This window comes from Nematolebias whitei, chromosome 11 (genome assembly GCF_014905685.2).
Source record: "Nematolebias whitei isolate Nwh7 chromosome 11, NemWhi1, whole genome shotgun sequence".
Taxonomy (NCBI): Eukaryota; Metazoa; Chordata; class Actinopteri; order Cyprinodontiformes; family Rivulidae; genus Nematolebias; species Nematolebias whitei.
Genome location: NC_056508.1, coordinates 13,565,506 through 13,577,855, shown reverse-complemented (window position 1 = coordinate 13,577,855; position 12,350 = coordinate 13,565,506). Strand labels below are relative to the sequence as shown.

The 12,350-nt window shown below is 41.5% G+C and overlaps 1 protein-coding gene across 1 annotated transcript in view; it reads left to right on the top strand.

Annotated features, from left to right (window-relative positions):
- The first annotated feature begins 4,523 nt into the window (after nt 1-4,523).
- Nucleotides 4,524-12,350, top strand: part of si:dkey-261h17.1 — an 88,497-nt gene continuing 80,670 nt past the window's right edge. Inside the window, exon 1 of the mRNA XM_037684671.1 lies at nt 4,524-4,739. Coding sequence (XP_037540599.1) covers nt 4,658-4,739 — 82 coding nt within the window. The 5' untranslated portion in view covers nt 4,524-4,657. The remainder of the gene's footprint in view (nt 4,740-12,350) is intronic.

The following is a 12,350-nucleotide window of genomic DNA, read 5'->3' as shown; positions in this document are numbered from 1 at the left end:
ATAATTATTATTATTATTATTATTATTATTATTATTATTATTATTATCCTGAAGCTGTTAGACTCAAGAATCATTAATTAGGAAAAATATAAATAAATCACTGTAATGCCACTTTGACTGTTGGCATATACTGCTGATTATCCATGCTGCTGATCTCATGCTGCTGATTATTTCATGCTGCTGTATTCATTCATTCATACTCGTCTACTCACACAGATCCATGTTCGTGCTGCTGTTGTTTAGTGTATTATTTTGCACTATTAGTGTTTAGCATATGTCTTAGTTTAGCGTATTAGTTTATATCTTAGATCTTATTACTGTTTCTTTTACAATTTATATTTTTGCTGTTGTTAGATGTAACTGGGACCCTGAGTACACAATTTCATTCCTCCTCGTGTACCACATCTGGTGTGAATGACAACAAAGAAACATTGACCTTAATACCAATGTCCTTTTGGAAGAACCACTTGTTCCCAGTTTTACTATCTTTAACTTCCCGGTTGATTTCTTGAGCTGTCTTTTCAACATTTTCACATTATGTTTGTTTCTCATGATGCCATTTATTTTTGAGAAGTGCTTCAGTCCCTCCTGCAGCAAAACACAGTGTCAACATGCTGCTGCCACAGGACGGTCAACAGATCATTGGGGTCTTTGTCATTCTGTGCATGTTACTGTTGTAACTTTTATGTTGCTTTCAGAGTAAAGGCTTCTTCGTCCTTTCAGCCCACGTTGGTCCAGGACTTGTTTCTCTACAAGGATTCTCTGACGAGCTTCAGCAGCTTCTTCGCAGTCTTTTAGTTTTGCTTTAGAGTTGACACAGAACCTGTCTCCTTCCTGAATGGTATGATGGCAGGATGTTCCCATTGTGTTCATACTTGTGTATAAACGCTTGAACAGATTAACCTTCATACATTTGGAAAGTGTTCCCAGAGATGAACCAGAGTGAGAGAGGTTGATCATTCTCTTCCTAGCATCTTGACTGATTTATCTAGATTTTTTTTCCTGTGATGCCACACAAAGAAGCAACGTGTTTGTGGTGTTCCTTTAAATACATTCACAAGCGTGTCTCCAAAGAACTCAGATGCTGTCACTAACCATGAAGCAGTGACATCATCAAGTTGTAGACATCACATTCTTAGTGTATGTACGCTTGTGACTTTGAAGAAAGTAAATTTAAAGAAAAGTCCTAAAATATATCTTTCTTAATATTTGGGCGTTTACAAGTAGAAATAATTTCAGGAATTCTAACTGGACTTAAACAGGAAAAGCTTAATCTGATTTAATATCAGTGAAAAAATAGTTTGTGACTTTTTATCACCTGCTTAGAAGGATAAGGGTTACATAAGCTGAAAAACACAAAACACACTTACTGGTTTACCCCTGTGCGACGCTGCCTATTATCAGCGATAATAACGATAATAACGTACCTTTAAACCCACTAGGAGGTACTGTAGGTGGGACAGTCTCACCGCTACATATGGGGATGATAACAACTAATAACGGCCATTTAATGGACTGATAACATCCGAAGCCGCTCCTTTTTATACAGTGTATGTAAACATTTGGTTTCAACTGTACAGACGGACGGACGTTAGAGAGACTTTATCAAATGTGAAACATCAACCCATCTTGAGCACAAACATTTTAATAAACTGTTTTGGTTGAAAAACAAATGTCTTGTCTTTTGTGTTCAGTGTTCGTCCTGTCCACACTGCTCCAGATATCTTTTAAAACTGTTTTTTTTTTTTTTTCAAACTTTTATTTTATTTGCTCTCTTTGTAGACATTCAGATGTTCCATATATTTGTGTTGTTTTGCTTTTAAAGAGGTTTAAACCTCCACTCAGTTTTGAATATCCTTACAGTATATAGAGAACTTTACTAATTGGCTTTTCTATGTGAATGTTCCTGTAAAGTGCCCTGAGACAACTTTATTGTAATTTGGTGCTATATAAATAAACTGAATTGAATTGACTATGTCAGCACATATTTCAATTTTCAAAGGTTTTAAGACCAAGATGAAGTATGTCACGTGTATAAAAACCCATATGAACAGTTTACGTGTTGTTTGGGTTTATAAGACACAGCATGCACTAAATGAGCTGCGATGGAATTATTTCTTTAAGGCTTGTTAGTTTGTGTTGTTTTTTTTGTTAAAAGGCTAAATCAAAACCCATGAAGCATGACAGCAGGAGTAAGCTGCAGGTGTGATAACTGTGGAAATACTTATTACAACAACAACAAGAAAACTTTTTCTGTTTACAGTTTTTGATGCAGTTTGGGCTTTAAGTGTTGATAAAACTATCATATTACTTGTTCTTACAAATTTAACATTTACTATAAACAACATATTTATCATTTTTGTACACGCTTCAGAGGTGAAGCCCCAGTCTAAAGCAGTGGAACATTTTGTAACACATTTGTAAAATAAAACATCATTGCAGCAGAAACTGAGACTAATGCAGCAGACCAGTCAGGCTGACTACAAACTGGCGCCTGGCTCTGAGCATATTTTGTGGATGATCCTGCTTTATTCTTGTTAAAGAGGTAGGGCAGCCAACTTGGAACCAGAAAGTCACAGGTTCAACTCCCCGCCATGCCCACATGTTGTGGTGTCCTTGAGCAAGACACCTAATCCCTAACTGCTCCCCGGGTGCCTACATAGCTGCCCACTGCTCCACCTGGCTGTATCTCAGGTGTGATGGTTAAAGCTCTTTACTTTATAGCTTCTGCATGAACTGTATGAACGTAACATGTTCTAAATGTTCTGGTTAGACACCACTCTGATCTGATCTTGGCTTTTAGTTTTTGTTTGCAAGTTTTCAGGAATGCTCCAGTAAACCCAGTAGAGGGACTGCAAGGCTTCAAAAAAGATCTGTGGAACAACACATGGTGTTAAATGTACACGGTCAACACCCCTCATCCCACTCCCAAAACACATCACACATCAAGGCAACAGCCTAGTTTCTGCTGGCAACATGTGGGATTACTCTATGAGGTAAGTAAGTGCATGTGTGTTCCAGCATGCGTTCACTACATCCCAGTATTTGTGTGTACTTGTGCAGCTCAGCAATGACTCACTGTTGGCTGCTGGTCTTCTGTCCAGGGACTCACAACAAGCTGCAGCCAGGCGTTGTGTGTTTTTGCTCTCAGCTGCAAAATGTAGGAGGACGAGCTTCCTGTGGTTGCCAGGTGCATCTTCTTAAAGCAGCATTTTAACACTCGTTTTGTCAGAGGTCAAACTGAAGTGAGCAAATCTCAAATATTCTGTGGTTCCACCAGGAAAAGCATTTTCTTTCTGCAGTACTTTACATCTTGTGAGGATTTTATTATATTATTTTTATAGTAGTTCCAGTGCAAAAGTACTGAAGCACGTTAGTATCTGTAACGAGTTTTATTTTGCATTTTAATTTTCTCCGCCGACAGCTTTGGTAAAACTAAAACGCTCAAATACAGCTCTGTCAGAGGAAAGGTGCTATTACTTTCTCAAGAGAACATTTGCTAAACACCCCAAATATAATTTTAAACATTTCGTCTGTGTTTTCATTTTTGAAGGTTTAAATATTCAAACTAAGTGTGATTTCACCTCAACTTGGTCTAAACCTTTTAAATGTTTTCCAAACTCTTCTAACTCAAAGCTTCTTCTTGTGCAGTTTTAAATCGTGCAGGCAGTTCTGTCTCCGTTCATGTAGAAGAGCCTCCATCTCCTACAGGACTTCAGGTTTTCTCCTGAATCCTCTCAGAGTGCTCACACCCCAACTCAAACTCAGAACTTCTCTTTAGATCTGAAAGTAAAATGTGTTTAAGGTTTGTCCTATCTGCTACATAAGTCACTGTAAACACATAAAATAATAAGTTTGATGAGCAGACGCTTCTTCAACTCACAGTCGAGAATTTATTGTAAATTTGCATTTTGCACAGTGACTGTATGTTTAGAGCTTAATCTCTAATTAGCATCTTTGTCTGCCTGTTTCATTAAGAATCCTGCCATGGGGAGCGATGGAGCCTCAGACTGGTTTGGAGCAGACACGTGGTGGGGGTTTAATGGTGGTTATAATGAGCCACCGGCAGCAGCTTTAGCTGTTCTGTTGATCGTGGGTGTCTTTGCATGTATTCAAACAGTTTAGACATCAAAACATTGACATTTTGTCATCTTGGATTATCACAGATTATGACTACATCCCAAATTACAATTAGATTTTTACAAAAATCAAGATGATGCATGTTGGGAGTTCAGGATGCCATACTCTTTTTAAAATGTACATGTGTCTAGTCTGGCTTTATTGGCATTTGAAAAGTCTCACACACAGATCTGCTGTTTTCTGATTAACCAAGAAACATCTCTTTGTTGTCTGCTAGCATGTTCAAACACACATGGTGGGGGGGGGGGGGCAGCAGGGGCTGCTGCTGTGGGGGAATGGGTGAACATGAGGCAGCTGAAGGGGTGTGGACAGCACAGAGCGAGGGAGGCTGAGGGAGCGGGCCCATATAAAGAGAGACTGAACACAAGTCTGGCTTTATCCTTCTTGTCTGTCCCGCTCATTCAGACCTCACAGGAAAAGTCCAGCTCCCACCCCCCCAACCCCTGAACCTCCAGCTTGCCTTCACAAACTTTCTGCCTTCACAGTTTGTCCTGCCGCCTGCGTTGCCTCAGAGAGGATGGCTGCATCCATGTGGAGAATGAATGGGCTCTGTGGGAGCCCGGCTGCAGCTCTGCTGCTCTGCACTCTATTGTTCTGCAGTAAGTACTCTTCCATTGACTTTCCTTTCAGACCCTTATCCACAGTTTTATGTTTGCTGGTATAATTGTCTGGATTTGCCATTTTCCTTTTTGTTGTTTCCATTTTTTCCAAGTTATCTACTGTCATAGACTAGGTTTAGGGTTCAGCAACAGACACAACACTCACTGAGGTGTTTGTTTATTTGACTGTACCAATGAGTCTTTATCCAGATGTGTAGACTCCGAGTGTTGGGGCGCTGCAGAAACAAAGGATCTGCTCTGCAGTGGAAAGTTTCAGTTGAGAATCAGTTTGCTCCACATCCTGTAGCACATCTGGGTGGAGCTTAAATACGTTGGAGCGTAAAACGAATAAAGCCACACAAAAACACAGCCTGAGCTGAATGTGTTTCTGCTTTTATTCAAATTATAGGATTAGTTGTTTCATATTTCTGGCATCCTTAAACGACACATGTAAATTCAAACCAGAGCCAAAGAAGTCCACCCCCACCCCTTCCTCACTGCTCTGCAGCAAGGAAACATGTGCGCTCTCATGTGTCTGCTCCACATCAGTCTGAGGCTTGATGCTAATTGCAGGGTGATGGACGGCGGGAAGGCGTAACTGCCCCACCAGTTGCAGGCAGCACTGGTTCTACTTTGACCCATTGTAACAACTTCTGCAGAGCCTGTTGGGCCTCATCTACCAGCACAGGGACAGTCAAAGTTTGGACTGGCCAGGAGGAGTTTTTCAGACTGTGGAAATAACTAAAGATTGACTTTATAAGGGAAAAGCTCATGAGGTGGTGGGACATGTTCTTATTTGTGCGTACCACAAACCCTGCGCTGCAACATTAGTTCAAGTTGGGTCACTTTTTAAATTTATGCTCAATAACTCAAATCATGAAAAACTGACCTCAGAAGTTAGACGCATCAGACAGATCCCTCTGTCAGGCCGGGCGAAGAGAAACTACATTAAAAACGTTGTTCAGTCCGAAAAAACTGTAAGAAACTGCATAAAAAGCAATAAAGAAAGATTTGTTCTTTAAAAGCAAAAAGCAAGAATGCTAAACAGGCCAAGATGGTAAAAAGCACCAGCAGGTAATCTGTCAAAATGTAGATGTTTGATGAAGCGCTGACAGAACATTGAGCAACATTCAGAAAATCTACAGAACCAAAGTCGAGTAACTTTTGCTCACTCTTCTACATCAACCTTCCTGCTGCTCTGGGATCATTTTTACCCAAGGGCAGCAGGAGGGTTAGGGTGCTGTCCCATCTCTGCTGACCACACTCAGTTCTTTGCAACAACAGCTCTCAGTCCAACCTGGTACCTGTGGACATCTGTCACTGTGCTGTGAAGTTTTAATTAGTTTGTCAACTTTAGCTAAAAAAGTTTAAAATTCCTCGTTACATATATGAAATATGAGATAACTGTGGCACGGTGCATCAGTTGGTAGAGCTGTTGCCTGTCAGTGAGAAGGCTGCTGGATCAAATCCCGGCCTGGGGACCTCTCTGGGTGGAGTTTGCATGTTCTCTCTGTGCATGTGTGGGTTTTCTCCGGGTACTCCAGTTTCCTCCCACAGAACAAAAACATGCATGTTAGGCTGATTGGTAACTCTAAATTGTCTCTAGGTGTGAGAGACAGAGTGAATGGTTGTTTGTCTCGTTTGTCTCTATGTGTCCCTGTGATGGACTGAGACCTGTCCAGGGTGTCCCCCACCTCTCGCACAGTGACTGCTGGACATGGGCACCAGTACACCAGAGGAAGAAACTGGTAAAGAAAATGGATGGATGGATGGATGGATGGATGGATGGATGGATGGATAACTTGATCCACATTCTGATAGTTCATCAATTCTGTATTAGTCATGTGTGTCCTTGTTTTAGACATCTGCAGCCTCAGTGGATATTTTCCACAACATAGTACATGTAGTGTAGTAGTAGTACTACTACTGTAGTAGTCGTATTGTACATGAGTGTAAATTCTTGCCTGATGACATCAGAAGTCGTTTAAAGACACAGACTGTTTTAATTATGCTTTGATCCATATGAAGAAGGCTCTTTGTCACATTATTCTCGTGCATGCAGCTTGTGCAGAAGTGCACGATGACTTGTTTTGGATCAGTTCATGCTCAACAATGTTCCTGGTGGGGATGTGGGATCTGCTTCGAAAGTAGTTGAGTAGTAACAATTACACAAAGGAATTGAACTCTGGGAATGACTTTCTTATGGCTTATACTACTTTGGCTGAACGACGGGCTCAGCAGGTCCTGCTGGGCAGCGGTGGAGAGGACATCCTGAGGGTTGTCCAGGGTGGGGAAAAACCATTAACCCCAGATGGGGGCTGGGACTGTGCTGGAACATGTTGGATCTGCAGCAGCTGCAGTTCACAACATGCAGGACTTAAAGGATCAGGCAGGAACCTTTTTAACTCTAGATGCCTCTGGGAAGTTCTGGAGTTCTTGTGGAGTGCTCTGGGGGGTCATGTCCTGTGGTTTGCAGTGAACCAAACGCATGTCAGACAAGTTTAGATCTGAAGGTTTGGCTTATTAGTAATTAATAGTACTTAATTATGTTTTTCCATCTAAAGCATCTGATTCAAAATTTGTAGTTTAGAAACATGGATCTGGTTCAGCCAAACATAAAATAAAGAGTTAAGATAAACAAACAAATAAATAAATAAATAAATAAATAAATAAATAAATAAATAAATAAATGCTTGTTGAAACATTTTTGCCACATATGAACAGCTCAGCCATCCTGACTCTCCAGCAGGAGTTTGGTTCATATTCCTCTTCCCATGGCTGCTGGTGAGTTATGCAGGCGTGCAAATATGCAGCACTGGATGGCCAAGCTGTGAGTTGGTGATGTCATCCTGCACTTCATGTAGGCTATAAGCTGTCCCTCTCAAGATTTCTGGGGAAAACCCGAGCAGTAAACCTGCTTTGGCGAGGGGGGGAAAACATCTTGTCCCACTTAATTCTGCTCGTCATCCACAATGACTCCTCCAGTTGTTGAAGTCGGGGCCTCGGGCCGAGCCCAATAAGCTGCGACAGCCACTGTTTGAAAAGACGACATGAGACTAAAGATTTGCTCTTATGGTTAGAAAACTCTGGCATGTGTGCACAAATGCACACTCTGTAGAGCTAAACAGATTATGAGGTTTCGCTAATGAGTTATTTAAATGAAACTTTAGTTGGATTTGATTTTAAAAAATAAAAACACAGAAGAAGAAACCCCTCAAACTGTTGGCACAGGGTGGGTGAAACTTCCCCCTGCCAATAAAAACAGGCTGAACATTGCCACGGCCCTGAGCTATTGACCGGCATTCCTTCAGTCCCATGTTGTGTTGGAGTTTGATTCACGTCATCTGTTGGAGGGTGTGGGTCTTTTATATAAGCCTTGGCTGATCGTAGCCTTATGTCAGCAGAGGGTGTGTGTCCATCTGAGCCAAAATGGCTGGAAACCCACGTGAGCTTGCAAAGTAATCAAGGCTGGAGCCTGTGTGCTGTCAGAATGTCTTTTACTTCAGAGATGTCTGTGACATCATGGCTGGAAATGACTTCAGAAGTGTCAAAAATTGCCTGTCGTTAGTGTTAGTTCCCTTGTTAGCACATTCCCCTCGACAAGTAAAGAGCATATTTTAGAAATGGTGTTTTTTTACTATTTTCAACTCTTTTCTAAAGAAAACCCGTGCATGATAAGAAAACAAAAGCACCACTCACTGATTATTCTGAAAAACAGAGTTGACTTTAGAGAAATGGATCGTTTCGAGCACGGTGTGAAGCAGCTCTAATGAAAAGCAGAAACCATTCAAGTCTTCCTCTTCCAGTTACTGCTGTTCTGGAGAGCTTATTGTTGCTTGTTCTGCTGGCACCCCGCTGCACTTTTACACCTTCTGGCTGTTACAGCACTGAGGTCTTCAGCCTCTGTTCCTCTTCTGCTTTTAGAACTACAATATTTGACGACACACCGACTATGATAAACCAAATATCTGTTTAAAATCAAGTTGCGTTTGCAATCGTACAATTACTGAGTGGCAAGCAGCAATCAGGACTGCTTGTTATTCACAACATACAGGTCTCTCTGGTAAATGAGTCCTTGTGGCTCAATGAGACTAACCTGTATAAACAAAGGTTGAATGAATTTCGTGTAAAATAATTGTAAGACTATCTTTGGGCATCGGCTTTAAGTCTTTCTGTGTTACACCCAAGTGAGCACGCTCACAACCACAAACGAGCTACGACAAATTTAAAGTGGTGTCAGACATTTTGGGGACAAGTCGTAGAGGGACTGGTGCTGATTCCCCCGACGTATGTTTTTCTCACTCTGAGCTCATCCACAGCTGTCTCCTATTCCTCGTCCTTCTCACCCATTTTTTAAAAGTCTGGATCCACTATGGAGAGTTTGTGTTTAATTGCTTTAAAGTAGTGCCTCACTGGGCTGTGGCTGCTGTAATTAGTTGATGATCATCAATCTATTCAACAGACTCCAAAATGTTTGCAGGGATTTTCAGTTTTATTGAGCTATTCTCTGACAAAAATCGCATAAACATCTTAAAACCAATTCAGTTCAGTTTATTTATATAGCACCAAGTCACAACAGGAGTCGTCTCGGGGCACTGAACAGAAACATTCATATATAAAAAATAATAATTTAATATTATTTATCTGGGGAGCAGACTGCTTTGAGTTTAACTCCATCTTGAGCATGAAGGCGACAGTGGAAAGGAAAAACTCCCCCGTGAGGAAGAAACCGTCAGCAGAACCAGGCTCAGGACAAGCGGTCATCTGCTTCAACCACACCAATGATGAATAATATATATTTTTAAAAGTTTGAATTTGTATGTCTTCATTTCAAAAGTGTGCATCAGTAGTTTAAGGCTGAAAGGTGGGGGCAGCTGCCCAGGTGGATACAAAACTGTGTGAGGCAGGTAAGAGGTGGGCAACGAGACAAAATGCACGGCCTAGAACACAGATTAGCAAATCTTTCACTCAGAAACATTTTGTAATTTTTAAAAACGTGATCATGAAAATGCAGCAGTGAGGCTCAGCGGGTGTTTGGTTGAAAACATTCTGAGAATGCAACAAAAAGTTTTGCAATCTTCTTCTTCTTTCAGCTGCTCCCTCTTCAGGAGTCTCCACACAGAGTCATCCTCCTCCATCTCACTCTGTCCTCACTCCAACTACCTCCATGTCAGTGGTGTAGTCTACATTTTTGTAGTGGATATACTGTACTTAGAAACCATAGTACACTGTTTAGTACAATGTAATCATCAATTTATTTAGATTTTTAAACATATTGAACATTTCCAAATTTCTCTGATGCTAATATTTGAATAAATGAACAACAAACTTTGTACAACAGTTGACTTTGTATTAAAAACATGTTATAGAATTTATAAAACAGTATCAAAGCAAAACGTGCTCAAGTATTAAGTAGTAAGTACAGAATTGTACAATAATTCACTGGATAATTGAATGTAATAAACAAACGCTGCATACAGATAGATTGTTATGGAAGTGTTCAACTGCCGTTTAACACATCATTGACACGTGCCCAGTGATATGTCATGTATCACTGGACACTTTTAAATGGGTATACTGAAATTCTTGCACTTTTCTATTGGATACACTCCATATACCCACGTATCACGTAGTCTACACCACTGCTCCACGTCCTCTCTAACTGCATCCATGTATCTCCTCTTTGCCTTTTTCCTGGCAGCTGCATTTCTAACATCCTTCTACCAACGTACCAATCGCACAGTGCGTGCACGTCTTCAAACAGTGACTTGAAAATTGTTGCTTTTTTGTTGTTTTTATCCCAAATTTTTCCCATTGCTTCAAAACTAAAACTTAGCCAACAGCTTCTCCGCTCTTGTTCTTCTTAATCTAAATTGAATGTAAGGTCATGTGAGCGAGCACAGTCTGTGTTGGATAGCCTGTCTGAGTTTTCCTCGTGCAGCATTACGCTGTTTAATTAGGAAAATAAAAGCACGTAATGAGCCTTCTTTGGGACCTGCTGGCTGCTTAAATAGAGGCTTGTGGTGATTAAAGTGTGGTAAATTATCTGATGATAAAGGTAAACTGTAGACATCCTAATTAAAAACACAACACAGTGCATCGTTACACTTTTTAAAAGTATCAGATTATATCAGCCTTCCTTTCTCACAGTGGCCCTGAGGCCAGAATGTGATTTTGTGTAACGCCCCCCCCCCCCCCCCCCACCTGAAGAACTTCTTAAATCAACAGCTGTAATGAGTCCATGCACATGTGTTGATGCCCGCTCTCACTTGAGCAGAGCAGTTAGCAGCTCTTGAAGGCAGCTGCTGTTTTCAGCTTCCGACCCACGAAGAAAACGGACGTTGTGTTTTGGAAACAGGTTTAGAGTTTCACGCCAGCTGAAACTATTTTAATGAGTAAACTTGAGACTGAATGAAAACACACTGCACTCTGTGGTTGATCCTGAGGGTTGATTTTAAAGCCACTCTCAGTAAGAAACAAAAGACCAGAAAAAAAAAACTTTTTTTTTTTAAATCAGAGGACAGCTTCTGGGCTGCATACCAGTGACTGTGATGTACTGGTAATCTGAGCCCAGCAGCTCATCCCTGCTGGTGCGTTATCTGTAGGTTCCCAGCATGTTTGTCTGTGCAGGTTGAAGAGGTCACATCCTGTCTGAATGTGCACGGATACCATTCCACTGCTTTTCCTTTTTGATTTTCCTGAAAACTGTTTTGTGTTTTATTTGAAAACAGCGGGGGTGTGGACAGGGCAGAAAAAGTCAACCTCTGCCACCCGTATGTGCAGAAACAAAAATAGTTCTCATGTTCAAGGTCCTGAGCTGTGCATGGCTGGATTTTTTTTATTTTTCCTCTCTTCGCTGTCGCCGCAGCAGACAAGAGTAAAGAGACGTGCAACTCTATTGTTCTGCTGGAGGAGGAGGATCAAGTGATTCACAAATAATCCGTAAACCATGAATTTGTACAAATTACAGTTAGTGACATTTCGAGGGAGACCCTGAAGCAGCCTCCCTCTGCGCACGTCTGGGTGAGTAATGGACTGCGGGTGTGGCTTGTGATGACATCCAAGGTGCTGTCCCTGCAGTCTGGGTGGAGGTCCAGTCCTAATCCAAAGATTCAGGGCTGAGGCCTCTCTCCTGTGTTCTGGATGAGTTCACAGGACAGCACATTTGCTAGGAGGAGCTCTCTGAGGAGGCTGCAGCTGAAGCTCGCTCCCTTTTCCAGGCCTCCTCCCTGTTCTGCAGGGAGGAAGCAGGCCTCATCCTCAGATACCCCATTTATAAGACCCATGTCCCCCCTCCCTGGCTGCAGCCATCTAATCAGGTGTGACACTGTTTGTGTTTGTAAGGAATTCCTGTCTCCCACCCCCCAAAAGCAACAATGGTAGTTACACTTCAGTGCCAAAACACTGAGAGGGATGAGTGACACAGGGAAATAGTAAATACTCCAAACAACCACCCCCACCCTACTTTGTGGTCGCTCCCTTCTTCCTGCCCTCAGTAATTTATACTGCTGGTGCACTCCCCCAAGAAAAATTAGTGCAATACATTTTGTAGTTGTGTGGTTGTTGTTTGGTTAAATAATGGTGTTGCATGTCAGTGCAATGGGTGTGTGT